This window comes from Heterocephalus glaber, unplaced genomic scaffold (genome assembly GCF_053883595.1).
Source record: "Heterocephalus glaber isolate CG9 unplaced genomic scaffold, H.glaber_assembly_v1.0 deba00000006, whole genome shotgun sequence".
NCBI classification, from domain to species: Eukaryota; Metazoa; Chordata; class Mammalia; order Rodentia; family Bathyergidae; genus Heterocephalus; species Heterocephalus glaber.
The window spans coordinates 913709-926332 of record NW_028258136.1 but is presented as its reverse complement, the minus strand read 5'-3'; the positions used below and the strand labels follow the sequence as shown (position 1 = coordinate 926332).

Here is a 12624-nt window from a genome sequence, read left to right as displayed (position 1 = left end):
CTTTCAAAATGGATGGAGAAATAAGATACTCCATGACAAAGAGCACCTTAGGAACTTTGTGAATACCAAACCAGCACTCCAAAGAATTTTACACAATATCCTAGGAACAGACATTGAGGATCACAACCCCAGGAAGCAAAGCAGAATGAACCCAACTGGCATGACAAGAAATTAAATGGAAAGGGGGAGAACCCAACAAAAAGAAAGTCATGGCAATGACAAGTCAATACATTTCAGTTATAACCATCAATGTTAATGGTCTCAATTCACCAATCGAAAGAAATAGACTGGCACAATGGGTCAAGAAGCAAAATCCAACAATATGCTGCATACAAGAAACACACTTAATCCAAAAGGAAATTCACAGACTGAAAGTTAAAGGGTGGAAAACAATACTGCACGCAACAGGAACCCGAAAAAAAGCAGGAGTAGCTATCCTCTTGGCAAATCAAGTAGATTTCAAACCAACACGATTAAGAGAGACGAAGAAGGACACTACATCCTTGTAAAGGGAAGAATCCAAGAGGAAGAGATGACAATCATAAATATCTATGCACCAAACACTAGTGCACCCAACTATATAAAACAAATACTAATGGACATGAAAAGTCATATATGCACTAATACAATTGTAGTGGGGGACCTCAACACCCCACTCTCACAAATAGATAGATCAACTAGACTAAAAATAAGTAATGAAATACTAGAACTCAATCGAACTCTTTAACAAATGAACTTAACAGATGTTTATAGAGTCTTCCACCCCACAAAATCAGAATACACATTCTTCTCAGCTGCACATGGGTCATTCTCCAAAATAGACCACATACTCACACATAGAACGTGTTTAAGTAAGTGCAAAGGAATTGAAGTTATCCCCTGTATATTATCAGACCATAGGGTGATGAAATTGGAGATCCATAGCAAAAGAAACTCAAAAAATTTCATAAACAAGTGGAAATTGAACAACACACTTCTGAATAACCAATGGGTCACAGAGGAAATTAAAGAAGAAATCAGACAGTCCCTTCAATTAAATGACAATGACAATACAACATATCGGAATCTATGGGACACAATGAAAGCAGTCTTACGAGGGAAATTCATAGCAGTGAATATGCATATTAGGAAAAGAGAACAAGCCCAATTAAACAACCTGATGCTGAACCTCAAGCTTCTACAAAAAGAAGAGCAGGACAACCCCAGAGCTCATACAAGGGAAGAAATTATAAAGATCAGAGGAGAAATCAATGCAATGGGGACTAAGAGAATGATACAAAAAATCAATGAAGCCAAGAGTTGGTTCTTTGAAAGAATCAACAAAATTGATAAACCTTTAGTCAACCTTGTCAGAAAAAGGAAAGAAAAGGCCCAAATCCATGCAATTAGGAATGAAAGGGGTGAAACTACAACAGACCCAGCAGAAATCCAGATGATCATCAATACCTACTTCCAGAACCTATACACCAATAAGATGGAAAACACAGAAGAAATGGACAGATTCCTAGATACATATGAATTACCAAAGTTGAATGAAGAAGACCTAAAAATTCTGAACAAGCCAATATCAACCAATGAAATTGAAAATGTAATTAAAAACTTATCACCTAAGAAAAGCCTGGGCCCTGATGGCTTCACTGCTGAATTCTACAAGACATTTAGAGAGGAACTGCTGCCGCTACTGTTTAAACTCTTCAATGAAATTGAAAGGGAAGCAATACTCCCAAATTCATTCCTGGAAGCAAGCATCACCTTGATCCCCAAAGCAGAGAAAGACCCAACTGAAAAAGAGAACTATAGGCCAATCTCACTAATGAACATAGATGCAAAAATCCTTAATAAGATACTGGCAAACAGAATGCAGAAGATCATCAAGAAGATCATACACCCTGATCGAGTGGGATTCATCCCAGGGATTCAGGGATGGTTCAATATACAAAAATCAATTAATGTAATACACTATATCAATAGAGCCAAGGACAAAAACCATATGATTATCTCCATAGACGCAGAAAAAGCATTTCACAAAATCCAACATGCATTTATGATAAAAACCCTACAAATAATTGGAATAGACGGTCTCTACCTCAAACTGATAGAAGCCATCTATGAAAAACCAACAGCCAATATCATACTAAATGGTCAAAAACTGAAATCCTTCACACTAAAATCAGGAACAAGACAAGGATGTCCACTATCACCACTCTTGTTCAATATAGTTCTGGAAACATTAGCCACGGCAATTAGACAAGAGAAAGAAATACAAGGAATAAAGATAGGAAATGAAGAAGTCAAATGGTCATTATTTGCAGATGACATGATACTCTATATAGAAGACCCCAAGAACTCCACCAAAAGTCTTCTAGACTTAATAACCAAATTCAGTCAAGTAACTGGTTACAAGGTCAACACACAAAAATCAATAGCTTTCCTCTACACGAATGACAGACTCACTGAGAGCGAAATAGGGCAAATAATTCCTTTCACAATAGCATCCAAAAAACTGAAATACCTAGGAATCATCCTAATGAAAGAAATCAAAGCCTTCTTCTCTGAAAATTATGGCACTCTGAAAAGACAGATTGAAGATGATATCAGCAAATGGACAGACATCCCCTGCTCCTGGGTGGGAAGGATTAATATAGTGAAAATGGCCATACTTCCAAAACTGCTATATAGATTTAATGCAATTCCAATTGAGATCCCAGCAGCATACTTCATAGACCTCAACAAAACAATACAAAAATTCATTTGGAGCAAGAAGAGACCCAGAATAGCAAAAGCAATTCTAGGTAACAGAGACATGGCAGGGGGTATCACAATCCCCAACCTGCAACTCTACTACAAAGCTACTGTGATAAAAACAGCATGGTACTGGCAATGAAACAGGCTTGAGGACCAGTGGAACAGATTAGAAGATGCAGAAACAATGCCAGACACACTCAGCCATCTCATCTTCAACAAAGGAGCCAAACACCCTCACTGGAGGAAAGATAGCCTCTTTAATAAATGGTGCTGGAGAAATTGGGCTTCAACTTGCCAAAGATTAAAACTAGACCTATATCTCTCACCATGCACTAAACTAAAATCAAAATGGATTAAAGATCTAAATATTAAAATAGAAACTCTGAACCAGTTGGAACAGAGGTTAGGTAGAACCCTTGAAGACATCGATGTAGGAAAAGATTTTATGAACAAAACCTCAGTTGCCCGTGAACTAGCACAAACAATCAACAAATGGGATCTCTTCTTATTAAAAAGCTTCTGCACAGCAAGAGAAACCACCAGCAGTGTGAAGAGACAACCCACAATGTGGGAAAAAATCTTCACCTACTCTTCCTCAGACAAAGGTCTACTATCTTGAATCCACAAAGAACTTAAAAAGATCAGACCTCCCAAATTTAAAGACCCAATCCAAAAATGGGCATCTGAAACGAAGAGACATTTCTCAGACAAAGAAGTAGAAATAGCAAATAAATACATGAAAAAATGTTCAACATCACTGGTCATTCGAGAGATGCAAATGAAAACAATGGTGAGATTCCACTTTACTCCAGAAAGAATGGCTGCTATCATGAAATCAACCAATAACAAATGCTGGTGGGGCTGTGGGGAAAGAGGAACCCTGCTCCACTGCTGGTGGGAGTATAGACTGGTGCAAGCACTGTGGAAATCAGTATGGAGATACCTCAAAGAACTAGGACTGGAAATCCCATTTGACCCCACTATTCCACTGCTGGGGATCTTCCCCAAAGAATTAAAAGAATCATACCACAGTGATATATGTGCACCCATGTTCATAGCAGCACAGTTTGTAATAGCTAAAACTTGGAAACAGCCCAAATGCCCATCAACTGGAGACTGGATCAAGAAAATGTGGTTTTTTTATAAAACGGAGTACTACTCAGCCATAAAAAATGAGAAATTAGAGACATTTATAGCTAAGTGGATGCACATTGAGGCAATACTCTTAAGTGAAATAAATAGGACACAGATGTGTAAATACCAAATAGTTTCTCTGGTGTGAGAAGCTGAAAGTGTAAATAAGGACGAAAATGTATAATAGGTAATGTGAAATAGGAAGAAAAGGGGCAAAGGGGAAGGAAGTGGGAGGGCTAAGGGAAAGGATAGAAGGGAATGGGATTAATATGAGAAAATGGAAAAATAGGAACAAAATCTTTGTAAATAGGGAGTGCTGGAGGGGTTGAAGGGAGGGCTGGGCAAGGGTGAAAAATAAGAACCAAGAGAGATTATGTAAAGGTGCAAATTTCCAATGATGAATGTCATTATATTGTATACCTAAAATGTACCAATTATTAGAATGAATAATCGATAATGTAAAATAGGAATAAAAGGTTCAAAGGGGTAGGGGTAGTGGGAGGCACGGGGGAAAGGAACGAAGGGAAAGGAAAAAATGATGAGAAATGGAAAAAATGGAAATAAAGTCTTTGTAAATAGGGAAGGGTGGAGGGCGTGAAGGGAGGGCTAGGAATGGGGAAAAAATAAGAACCAAGATGCAATATATAAAGGTACAATTCTCAATGAGAAATGTAATTGTGTTGTATACCTACAATGTACCAATAAAAGAATTTAATACAAAAAAAAAAAAATTATTACACAGAGATGGAGGAAAGGACTATGGAGAGGGGAAAGGAAGAGGACATAAAAAAATATTAAGACGTGTTATATACCAATTCCCCATGATGAATGTAATCATTATATACTGCAAACAGATACTAATAAAAAATGACTTATAAAATAATTTTTAAAATAACTATAAACCAAACAAGGAGAGGAAAAAGTCAGTTTGGGACAAAGGAAATTTCTTTTAAAAATTCATAATTATAACAGGTGCTTCTAAAAGCTTTCCCTATTTATACTAAAAGCTGAACTGATTATTAGCAAGCACATTAACTTAGGCAGCAACACAGCTTTTATTTTCATATAATCACTATTTTCCATATTTTTGTTCCTCTCACTATCACTTAGGAGTTTTTGTTTTAATTTGGTTTGGTTTTTTTTGAGACAGGTAACTTGCAATCCTCTTGCCTCAGCTTCCCAACAGGTGCTAAGAGTTTTTAAATAAGATAAAAAAAACAAGATGAAGAAGAAGTGAAGAACATCAACTGAACAAAAGCTCAAGTACATGAAAGAAGAGCAGACTGGATGAATTAAGTGACTTGACTGAGTCTACTCAGACAGTTTAATTTTTGGGTACCAGGGACTGGACTCAGGATCTTGCACTTGCCAGGCAGGTGTGGTGCCACTGAGCTACATCCCCGGCCAAACAGTTTGATTTTTAAATATCAGACACATATGTCATTAAATAAACAATTACATTTTCCCAAAAAGTCTGGATATTCTATGTACTTATATTATTACTTGACCTATAAATACAGATCCATTTACCATGATAATCACATTGAAACACAAAAATAAGAAAAAAAAAGCAAAGATAATAAGTGAAATGCCCTTTCAATATACCAAACCTCTTTGTAACAAAAGAATCATTTCTATCTGTATGCTACAAACTGATAATTACTTGCTCAGAACATAATTTCAGAGAAATTGGTAAAATCTATGATCGTTGACCTAAGTCTCTTTCTAGTACTCTGAATTGTAATACTTTTGCATCTTTCTTTAGATGATTCTAAAATACCTTACCAAAAATAAATAAATGTAAATTAGAAAACTATATACAAAAATAAGCACTATCCTACTATTCCCCACTTTAAAAGGTTAAAAAAAAAAAAAAAAAAGAGGTGATAAAAAATGAAGTTGAGCCAGCCACAGTGGTGCACACCTGTCTGTAATCCCAGCTATGCATGAGACAAGAGGATCACAAGTTCAAGGCTGGTCTGGGCAACATGGTGAGATCCTGTTTCAAATAAAAAAGTAAAGTTGCTGGGCACAGTGGTCCACACACCTATAATCCCCACACTCTGGAGACTGAGGCAGGAGGATCACTGCAAGTTCAAAGCCATTCTGAGCCACATATTGAGTTCAAGGCCAGTCTGAACTGCATAGTTGACCCTGTCTCAAAAAAAACAAAACAAAGAAAACCCCCAAAAAACCAAGAAGTGAAATTGAATGTGATAACTCCTAATCCCTATTTTATACACTAGAAATTTCATATTTTTGATTTAAAGGATGGGAAAAAATCATAAACAACACGAGCATGTACTTACAGCCTGGGCTTTTTGTTGGAACAACCCATTCTGATTTTCTCCATCTTCTATTGCATCCCTAAGCATCTGGGAAGGAGGCAACCTAGAACTTCCAAAAGCAGCATTCAAATTGCTTGGAAAAACACTTGTCCTTTTAGGAGTTAAGTGTGCTGGATCAAAAGATCGCATGGCTATAGAACCTTCTTTTTCTGCCTATACAAAGGAAAAATGACAAAGAGATTTCATCTCAACTTAGCACAATCAAGTAATGCATCTAAGAGCTGAGCATTGTGGCGCATGCCTATAATCTCAGAACTCTGACAGGCTGAAGAAGGAAGACACCAGGGGCCGGGGATTTGGCTCAGCGGTTTTGCTGCCTGCTGTGCAAACACAAGGACCTGAGTTTGATCCCTGGTACCAAAAAAAAAAAAAGGAAGGAAGACACCAAATTCAAGCCCAATATGAACAACAGCATGAATCCTTGTCTTAAAAGAAAATATAAAAAGGGTTGAGGGATGTAGCTCAGTGCAAAGGGATTGAGTTCACTCTCCAGTATTATAATAATAATAATAATAATAATAATACCTCTCAACAGCCAAAAGATTTTCAATTAGGGGAAGAAGGATTAGCTGGCAGGAGAACTAAGGCACCTATGCGTTAATAATTTACTTAGGCTTTCTCATCTAATTCTCACACAACCTTGTGAGATAAGTATCATATTACTATTTTACAGACAAAGAAACAATTTTTTTTTGGCACCAGGGATCGAACTCAGGACCTTGCACTTGTGAGGCAAGCAGTGGAACCACTGAGCTAAATCCCTAGCCCTAAAGAAACAATATTAAAAGTTAAGTAATTAACCCAAGGTCACACAGCTACAAAATCAGAATTCAAATGCAAGCCTAAATCCAAAATTCTGACATTATTTTTAATTATTTGGTGAAAGCACAAAAGTAAGTCAGAAGAGCATAAGAATAAAATCTGACTTCTCTGCATGAAAATCCACTGTGCTCACTGAAAATCTGATTATACAAAGCATGAAATCAAAAGAAAGTGCTTCTGTTACGGCCAAATAGCTTATTTCATAATACACATACTTTCCCATCTGCACTCAGGTTCACTTTTGAACTTACTGCTTCATAAGACTTCTGAAGCTGTTGCTTTTTTCTCAGCCTAATTTGTTGATTGACTCGGTGTTTGACTTGTCTCTGAAAATGTTTCAAAGCTTCTTCTTTTCTTCTTGACTGTTCCTTTAGTTCTTCTTCAATTATACATGCTGAAGTCTTTAAATATCAAAAATAGGAGTGTTGTAAACAGAGAAGTCAGAATATGATCTTGAAAAAATAATTCAGTTCTATGACGCAATTCCCAGAAAAATAAAGAAATCAGGAGAGTTCAGAGCCAATGATCTAGACATGGTTAATGAGTACCAAGAACTAAAACCAAACCATAAAGTAAAAACTGGAATTTATAAATGCTCAAATTATAATTTTTTATTCAACTGGAACTAAGTAAGATGTCTTCCTTACTTCCTAGTGAATCAATTTAAACTCACTTCTGTCACACAATTTCTAAAATGAGTAAGCAGTATAGATACAGCAGATTGTTCACCACTCAGATATTGTACTATAAAATGTCTTCAAACTCAGGATTATGCTCCATTTTTAACTTAGCATATCCTTCTTCTCACTTCCATCTAGTACAGACCTACTCAGCATCGTGGCATACACCTGTAATCACAAGACTCTAAGAGGCTAAGTCAGGATCACAAGTCCCAGACATGTCTAACTATCTAAGCCACCCCAGCTGAGAACCCAGACATTGTGAAGCAGAAACAAGCCATCCCCACTGTACCCTGATATGATTCCTGACACAAGTTTATTTGCTTTATGCTACTACGTTCTAAGGTGGTTTGTGACATAGCAAAAGATAACCACAACAAATAATAAAATGATGCAATAGCCATATTCAATAGGACAGCACTGTCTTTTGATGCTGATTTAATTATTGTAGACAAATGCAGAAATGAAGCTATGACATTTTTAGGAATTCTGATGGACCACTGAAATTTTGGGGGAAAAAAAATACCAGTTCCCCTTTAGAATAGACATGATTTTAGGGTAACAAATCTTTAAAAATAACTATTTACATCTACTCTGAGCTGACAGTGTTGTGCCTGTTCATAAGGATGGATTCCCAGACTAAACATACTAAAGTCATAAACAGTTCTATTAGATGCTTTATCAAACTCTCTTTGGCTGAAACTGATTAGAACTTTTTAAATGAAGACATGCTTATAGATGTTCTAAGACTTTAATACTTTATATGAGAACTTATAATTCAAGTCTTTTTTAACAAAGAAAAAACCTCAATGGTATAAAATTTTAGGCAATTTGATGCTAATGACATTATAAAGACATCATAATCTGAGTAATTAAAAAGATGCCTTAAACACACAAGTGCAAATACCAAATAGTTTCTCTAGTGTGAGAAACTGAAAGTGTAAATAAGGACTAAAAGCTGTAATATATAATGTGAAATAGGAAGAAAAGGGGCAAAGGGGAAGGGGACGTGGGAGGGGCAGGGGAAAGGAAAGAAGGAAATGGAATTAATATGAAAAAATAAAAAAATAGAAACAAAGTCTTTGTAAATAGGGAGGGATGGAGGGGTTGAAGGGAGGGCAGGGGAATGGGGAAAAAATCAGAACCAAGAGAGATTATGTAAAGGTACAAATTTCCAATGATGAATGTCATTATATTGTATACCTAAAATGTACCGATAAAATTAAAAAAAAAAAAAGGATGCCTTAAATTCGGTCTGGTGGCACAGGCCCTTAATCCTACCACTCCAGATGCTGAGGCAGGAGGATCACTTTGAGTTCAAGGTCAGCCTGGGCTACACAGCGAGTTCAAGACCAGATTAAAAACGCAAAACAAGATTCTCTCTCAAAAAAAAATTAATAACTTAAATAACAAAAGATCTTTGTACCAAATCTTCTGGAAACTTTCTTACCTTTATCTCTTTTCATCCCTTTCATTTATCTCTTTTCAATTATCCTTTTTCAAGGCTTTTCCTGGACATTCCTTACCACTAAAGATGTTTTGATGGTATATTCTGGCCTAAACTGTTGTAATTATATCCTATGGGTCTCATTGTATCCAATCTCCCCTTAACTTTTACAAACTTTGAAGCATTTAATCTAATCCAAACACTGTTTGATAATGAAATTCATCTGTATATACTAAACAATGAACAAAGTCAAGCCCCTCTCCAAAATCCCCTATTGTTCCCCATCATTCCTATTTTTCATAATTCTGCCAACCACCATCCCACTACTAAACTCCAATCAGTCTAATCAATCTAATCTACTCTTGAATCCTGAATATACCTTGCTCACCTCCCATGCTCTTCATTCCCTTTAATAGGAGACTCATCCCTTCTCTTGATTATTCAAATTCTTTTAAACTTTCCTAGGTCACATCAACCCAAATCATATCTTTCTTCTTTGATTAAGCATCATATTTCTACCACTCAATCATATACCATTAAGACTCTTAATATCTTTTGTGATAGGCAGCATAGGAATAAATCAGTTAATGTGTATACATATACATACAAATATAAATACAATGATTATATTATACTGCATCATGTTCAGTGCCTTGTCTATACGTAAAGAAGATCATCACAAATTTGCCTATATTTATTAGGCAATACTTAGGCTAAAAGTGAAGACATGATGATAAAATGTATTCTCTATGTACAAGGAGTTCACATCCCATCAGGAAAACTCATACATAAAAACTTGGTAAAATAAAATATGGTGAGTGCCACAATAAAATTTGACCAAACAGCAGTGTTTCAGTTTGGTGAAACACTATGAAAAAAACCTTACAAACACTGTGATTGTGAGCCAGGTGTGGTGGCACATGCCTGCAATCCCAGCACTTGGGAGGCTGAGGCAGGAGTTTGAAGCCAACCTGGGCTACATAGTGAGTTCAAGGCCAGCTTGAACTACATAGCAAGACTCTGACTCAAAAAACAAACAAAAAATTATGATCATGTATTAATTGGTTTATGAGAATCATCATGTAAACATGTACACATGTAAACTCTGTAAAAGTTGCCCTTCAGCTAAAATATTCCCTCATATCTGTATTTACTTTCTTTCCAGGCCAACACAGACCATATTCCTCTTTCATTCATTCAACAAACACTTCCTGAAGACTTACAATATGCCAGGGAAAGAATGAAAAGAAGCAAAGGTCCCTGTCCTCATTCAATTTATATTTAACAGAATTAATCTTTCTCCTTTATTCTCTTACTCCATTCTGCCTGAATCTCCCTTACAAAACTTATCATAAATGTTAAGCAACTAATATTCAAGTGTGGCCAACCGTCATCCCTGCTAAGTGCAAGAGATATAAAAGATGCTGACAGCACCTGTGTTTTATCTCTTTTGATTGCAGAGCAAGAAATCAAAAGTTTGTGAAGTAACTTACAAATATCTTGTCCTCTATGTTATGGTCTGTGTAGTAGGTCAGCAATAACTATTTAAGTAGTTTGATTATGCCAACTAAATAAAGCTGCGTCATGTTTTGGCAAATACATGTTTGTTCTATAATCCTAGTGCAAGAATGTAATGTATAAGAGAAACAGTACCCTCCAACTGTTCATCTTTATGGATCAAAAACTGTAGGATAATGGGGGTGGGAGGCTCCCACCACATCTGGATCAAATAGACACTCACATATGCTGGGATTTCCGAGCTATTTGGTGAGGCAGGTTCCACCCATGCCCCAACTGGTACGACAGCCTGATTCCTCTCAGCCAGCACCGCCAACACGTCCTTGCTCTTCATAGGGTTTAAAGCCAGGGGCAAATTTGTCTTATTGCGATGCTTCTTGAAGTGGCTCATACGTCCTGGCATCTATGACTCCTGGTTAGGAGAAAGGAAAACGTTCAAATCTTCAAATGATCGCGTTAAAATCTCCAACTTCCTAACACAATGAGCCACAAGCCTCTGAAGAGAAGCCACAGAGGAGGCAGAAGCATGGTACGGAACAGAAAAATAGGGATTCTGGAGAAAAAGGAAGAAAGGAAGGAAGAGGAGTAGGAAGAAATATAGACGGAAGGAAAGGTTTTAATGCCTTCTGGAAAGAATGGGGATGAGGGAAAAGAAACCAGGATCGGACTGAGAGAACGAAGATTGTACCTAGCTCTAGGAAGGACCAGGCTGACCTGGGCCAAGTTCAAATACGTCGTTATCGGTATCCAGTAAGAGAAGAAGCGCTGAACCGCTGGGAGTTCCGGACCAGATAAAAGCCTGTTTCTGAGGCCCCGGGAGCGTACTCCTACTAAGACGGTACTGGGCAGGTACCGGGAGAGGTCCCCACAGGCTCAAAATACGCGGGGTACTAAGGAAACCATCTCAAATTAACCGCCACTGTGTAGTACACCGCCCTGTCCCGCCCCTCCGTTGACTTGTGCCCGCCTCTTCCGGGATTCCCACATTTCCAGTGGCCTGCAAAGGCGTGAGGGGCGGGGATTCGGGCGCCGGTCACCCGCCACTTCCGCTTCCTGACCGCGGTGGTCGGGGGCGGGAACTGGTGTGTCTGCAGACAGCTGGTAGTGTGCCTCCGCGGGAGCTGCCAGTGAGACAATGCGGGATCTGCTGTAGAGCTGAGGCCAAGCTAAATCCCCAAAGAAAAGGATTCGTTGGTCTGATGACCTGACCGACTGGGTGGGCCAGGGATCCCACTTGAGGAAAGCCTGAAAAAATGTTAGAAAAAAGGGTTCATAGGGACACCTTATCCGTTCCACCGAGGAACGGATTAAGCCAACAGTAAATCATACATTTATACAGCTCGTTAACGCTTACAGCGTTGTTTCAGCCATACAGGATTCTTGTATTTGAACACTGCGCCTTCATAAAGGGTCACCCTCTCTGTTGCAAACTCTGTTGTAGTCTAGACACGCCTTATTCCTATGGGATACCCATTCATTCATTCAACATTATTGCAAGCTTTCTATACACCAGGACTTTTCTAGGCACCGAAGATAAATAGCAGTGGACAAAACAAATAATATCCCTTGCTTGGGGAATTTAAAATACAGCCAAAGTTGTTGTCATATAGGTAGGTTATCAAGCTAGGAATATACTTTCTTTAATAGGTGCTATTCAAATTTTATATTTCTTCTAGAGTTAGTTTCATTAATTTGTCTTCCAGGGTACTTCTTAGAAGTTGTCAAATTTATTGCAAAACAGATTTTTGAAATATGCTTTCTATATCCTTTTAAATTCTGTAAAATCTGTGGTAATGTCTCCTAGATCTTGATATTGTAATTTTAAAAATGTATAATTGATATTGTGTAATAGGAAGAAAAGGTCAAAGGAGCAGGGGAAGTGGGAGGGGTAGGAGAAAGGAAAAAAAGGGAAAAGAAAAAATATGAGAAA

General features: G+C 37.5%; 1 protein-coding gene across 19 annotated transcripts in view; it reads right to left on the bottom strand.

Moving 5' to 3' along the window:
* Ccdc15 (coiled-coil domain containing 15) overlaps window positions 1-11664 on the bottom strand; it is a 128737-nt gene extending 117073 nt beyond the window's left edge. For 17 of the 19 annotated variants that reach the window (XM_087199356.1, XM_087197350.1, XM_087199940.1 and 14 more), the window contains exons 1-4: window positions 11383-11663; window positions 10918-11106; window positions 7301-7450; window positions 6189-6380 (exon numbers count right to left, since the gene is read on the bottom strand). In XM_087199356.1, coding sequence (XP_087055482.1) covers window positions 6189-6380; window positions 7301-7450; window positions 10918-11097 — 522 coding nt within the window. In that variant the 5' untranslated portion in view covers window positions 11098-11106; window positions 11383-11663. Of the gene's footprint in view, window positions 1-6188; window positions 6381-7300; window positions 7451-10917; window positions 11107-11382 lie in introns of all 19 variants that reach the window. The other 2 variants (XM_087200592.1, XM_087197639.1) reach the window with 2 other exon arrangements.
* Between the last annotated feature and the right edge of the window lie 960 nt (window positions 11665-12624).